Source organism: Vitis riparia, chromosome 4 (assembly GCF_004353265.1).
Source record: "Vitis riparia cultivar Riparia Gloire de Montpellier isolate 1030 chromosome 4, EGFV_Vit.rip_1.0, whole genome shotgun sequence".
Lineage (NCBI taxonomy): Eukaryota > Viridiplantae > Streptophyta > Magnoliopsida > Vitales > Vitaceae > Vitis > Vitis riparia.
Window position 1 is genome coordinate 10,404,175 of NC_048434.1, and position 4,762 is coordinate 10,408,936.

Genomic DNA, 4,762 nt, shown 5'->3' on the forward strand with positions numbered 1-4,762 from the left:
CCCATTTCAATAACCAAGACAGGTTATCCTTCCAATTAGGAGGTACTGCACTACTACCTTAAATGGATTGCTTAAGTCCATAAACCAGTTGTGACCAACTCATCTACTTGTAAGGAACTAATGACTTAGATATTCTATGTAACTACTAATGCACTTAAGTCATGTACAATGCAAGTGATGCCTTAATGATCAACATAGATAATGCACAAATACGATAATGAATGAAAAATTAGAATCCTAATATAAATAATAATAAAATCTATTTATCGTTGACTTGTCTAGGTCATTAGAGTATGTGTGGACCTGTATTTTTCACGTGCGTCCCCACTCGATCGGCGAGACTCGCTTTTTATTTATTTGTGAAAAATTAATTTTTGAAAAAAGGTTGGAGCCACCACTTATTTTATTTTTATTTTAAAGGGAAAATAAAACAAGAAAGAAAAACCTTAAAATGTGACTCCATAATTTTTGGAAAAAGCATGTCTTTGAAAAACCCGAGTCTAAGTCCGGGGATCAGGTTACCTATTGGGAAGGTACCTTTAAAAGGTAGCACCCCTCTAAGCCCTATAAAGGTCTCTACTAACTAAGTTAAGGGGAAAGTGGCAATTAATCGGTTAATTATGGATACCTAAGTAGGCTAGGTGGTTCCAAAAAAATAGCATGCCAAACAAGATCAAATCATAATAAAGAAAGGTTAGGATGCGTACCTGGACCACTTCTCAAGCGCTATCATAAAACATCGATAGTTAATTTAAACAATATATCATCCAGCATGTATTTTATTAAAAATAATCAAACAATGAAACATGTATATCAGAACACTCAAGCATTATTAGACATAAGCATTATTTCACAATGACAAGCATATTCACATAATTCAGAAAGTAGGTGATAGAGGACATACTTGGATAGCATAGATAATTTGTAATGTGCTTCCTTAAGTTGTAAGGGGTTAGATAACAAATAATAAAATATAGAAATCCTAGCATGCTCGTTATCTAATTAGCATAGCAAAAGTGATCAAAGTATACAGAATCATCAATTATCACATACATCTTGTATATAATTCCTAAAAAAAATAGATAGACATGATTTCAACAAGTGTCAAATATGGCAACAAAAATAAATTTTGAAAAGATTTTCTTATGTAGGGGTTTCACCAATTCCCCAATCGATATACACGAATTTAGCTTAGAATTATCCCATTTTTTTTGGACCACAAGCTTTGATTCGTGTTTTATTCAAAACTGTAATTTTATTTGAAAGATGTGAACCGATCAAAACATGGTTGCACATTATTTTAAAAAAATGAGATTTTGATTCTAAGAACTCTAAATGAATTTTTGAAATGGATTTTTAAGGAAAATGAGATTTTGAGAATAGTTTTATATTTTAAAAATAAAAGAAATTAATTTGAAAGCAATAAAGTGTATGAATCAAAATACCAAGCAAAACAAAAGAGAACAAAATCACAAAGTAGAATTTTTGACAACCAAGAAAATTGAAGGTGAGAATGGAGACTAATCTTCATGAGTTTCCAAAAGCCTCAGAAAGAAAATCAAATTAAATGAAGGATCACTAAAGCAACGGGCAAGGCATTCTAAATTAGACAAACTAACGGAGTATCAATTCATGAACTGACCGCTAGGATTTTAAAAGCAATAAGTTAAGATGAGGGTGATCAGGATCTAACATTAATGATTTTGAAACAAAAACTAAAAAAAGATCAATTCAGGTAAGGAACTAAAATTATAGAAGTACCTAAACTAATTATAACGAGTTTGACTAAATTAAACTAAAAACATGAACTTTTAAATAAAGAATCAATTTTATCAATAAATAAATAAAATTATAAAAACACATAAACTAATTAAAATGAACCAAATTAAATAAAGAATACTAAAAATGTGAACTTCCAAACATGGGATCAATTTTATTAATAAACTAAAACTATATATATATAAAAAAAAACACCTAAAATAACAAGTATAAATTATTAAATCAAAGCAAACTAAGAACTGAAACTTTCAAACATGGGATCAATTTCATTAATGAACTAAACTATAACAAATATCTAAACTAAAAATAATGAATCAAATTAAATTAAAGCAACCTCAAAACGCAAACTTTCAAACATAGAATCAATTTTTTCAATGAATTAAAACTATAAAAGTACTTGAACTAAATAGATGAATCAAACTAAATCAGAGTAAACTAAAAAAAATGAACTTTCTAACATGAAATCAATTTTATTAATGAACTAAACTATAACAAATATCTAAACTAAATATAATGAATCAAATTAAATTAAAGCAACCTAAAAACGCAAACTTTCGAACATAGAATCAATTTTTTCAATGAATTAAAACTATAAATGTACTTGAACTAAATAGATGAATCAAACTAAATTAGAGTAAACTAAAAAAAAATGAACTTTCTAACATGAAATCAATTTTATCACCAAATAAATGAATGAATAACAAGTAATTAAAAGAGTAGCAAGTACATGAATAACTGAATGAATAAAATTCAAACGTTTTCAATCCGAAGCAATCAATCAAAATTAAATAGGGATCAAATCAAAATAATCGAAATCGGAAAAACAATATGCAATCTTTCTAAAGGTTTAATCAAACAATTGAATTAAAATTATGAATAGAATAAATTAATAAACCAAATCGAAACCTAAATTGTACCTAAAAAGATTAATTAATTAAACTAAGAAATCAAAATCAATAGCAAAACTAAACTAAGGAGTAAATTAAGACAAAACTAATTAAATTAAACTCACAAACACATTTTAACTATCATATGGATTAAAACAAAATTAGCATGGACTTATGAATTACGAACAAAATAATCAAAACTATTTAAAAAAAAACTCACCTGTATTCTAAAAAAAAATCTGCCTTTGATGCGTTAAGGTGGCTCCTCTCTCCGTGTGGATCTCTTTGCTCCTCTCTATTTCAAAAAGAATATCACGACCCCTTGCTTCGAAAATTCTCTCTTGCGTGTTCTTTCCAAAAAAAATCTCCCATTGTGGATCTCTTTGCCCCTGTTTATATAGTTGCACCTTCCTTTTTTTGAATATTCTATTTCTTTTTTTAATGCACGTGGATCCCGGGAAAGTGCATGCATCATGGCTTATGATATACGGTGGAATTTACATGATTGCCCATGCCCAACTTGGAAATTTTTATCTGATGGGCTCAGATGAATCTGCATTTGAGACCCCAACTCGCATAGCACTCTCCATCGTCTGATTTGAATACCTTTGTTCCCGCCATCTCATAATATATCGCAATCCTTGAGAACCGTTGATGCTGTCGACGAAGAGGAAGTCGTTGAATTTGCGCCCTCTGAGGAGTCGGTGGAGTCTGCACACGAGTGATCACATGATTCCCTGCTCGAGAGTTGCTCGCTCTCCGTGGTTCGTTGCCAACGACTGCGCCGACACCGGAGACTCCGTCCCATTAGATCGTGGTGGTTGATCACCAGCGTTCCAGTCAAGGAGGCGAAGTCTGAGGCGTTGACCATTGCCGCGGCTACGTTGAGGATGCTATGAAATCTCCCGGAGGGGCATCGGATCTGGACGGCGGTGAGGGAGGGAGATCTTGCGGTGAAGTTTCTGAATTGAAGGTCGGTGGCCGGCGATGGTGAGGAGTGCATCAGCGTTACAATGTGGAGATGATGGTTCTCACAATAGTGTAGCGGTGCAGGTAGAGGAGATCGCATCGTCGGTGGTCGGCAGTGCATGAAGAGTGGTCGTCGAAGAGATGGCGCTGGTGAGGGCATTCGCGATTCTGTTCTTTGATGGATTCAAACTTTTTCTGTCACTTGCGATCATGGTTCTTCCGCTCTGAATCGCGATCCTGGTCTCAGTTTCTGGAAGAGCAGTGGTGGCGGTTATGGTGGTGATGGCGGTAAAAGCCATTGGAGGCATCTTCGTCCATGTTAGATTCAACCGGCGATGGTGAGAAGTGCAGCGGTGTTGTGACGTGGAGATGCCGGAAAGAAAACCAGAAAGAGAGTCGTGGTGAAGGTGTGATCTCCTGTTCTCTAAGAAAATGGGTGTCCAAGGGAAGATGGTGATTCCATCCTTGAGTATGAAGGTTATGGAGCTCCGAAAATGGGTGTTTGATGACCATTTTTTCACTTTTTCAAAGAAGAATTCAAGAAAGCGCCCTCTCCTCCTGTTGTCGGTGTTGTGGCTTCTTTTTATACCGACATTAGAAGTCACTGGAACTCCAGCTGTCATTTATTCTCAAGCGTGGTGTGCATGCTTCCATGTTCACGTGTTCTTCATGCCAGATCATCCTCTCCAGAGACTTCCAGAGAAACTCCAAAAATGCCTGACCTCCCATGCCCTCCTCACGTGACAGCTGCATCAGCTTCATCCTTCTTTAAAATTCCTCTCCCCATGCAAATAGAATAGAATAATAGTATAAAAAAAATTAAAAGAAAATTAAAGAAACTAATGAAATTAGTAATAAAATAGAATATGATTTCAAAGAAAAAACAGGGGAATAAGGAGAGATTAGATAATATCATTTCCTCGTTCAATAATAGGGTCACATGCATATTTAAAGTATAAACAATTCAAACAATTTTTTTATTAAGTAAATAAAAAAAAAATAAAGACAATTAAATACATGAATAAATAAATAATAAAAAGTAAAAGTAAAAATGAATAGATAAAATAAATGTAATTATCAAATACATGCCATAATAATAATATTATTATATAAAAAAATAAAAAAAT

At 33.2% G+C, this 4,762-nt stretch overlaps 1 protein-coding gene across 1 annotated transcript; it reads right to left on the minus strand.

The window, feature by feature from the left end:
• Positions 1 to 3,288: 3,288 nt before the first annotated feature.
• On the minus strand, positions 3,289 to 3,669 carry LOC117913228. The gene has a single exon (XM_034828187.1). The coding sequence runs from the start codon at positions 3,667 to 3,669 to the stop codon at positions 3,289 to 3,291; it is 381 nt and encodes a 126-aa protein (XP_034684078.1).
• Positions 3,670 to 4,762: the final 1,093 nt, after the last annotated feature.

Bases quoted from the DNA above. Each gene is read 5' to 3' on its own strand.
- LOC117913228 (XM_034828187.1), bottom strand. From the start codon at position 3,669: ATGCACTCCTCACCATCGCCGGCCACCGACCTTCAATTCAGAAACTTC.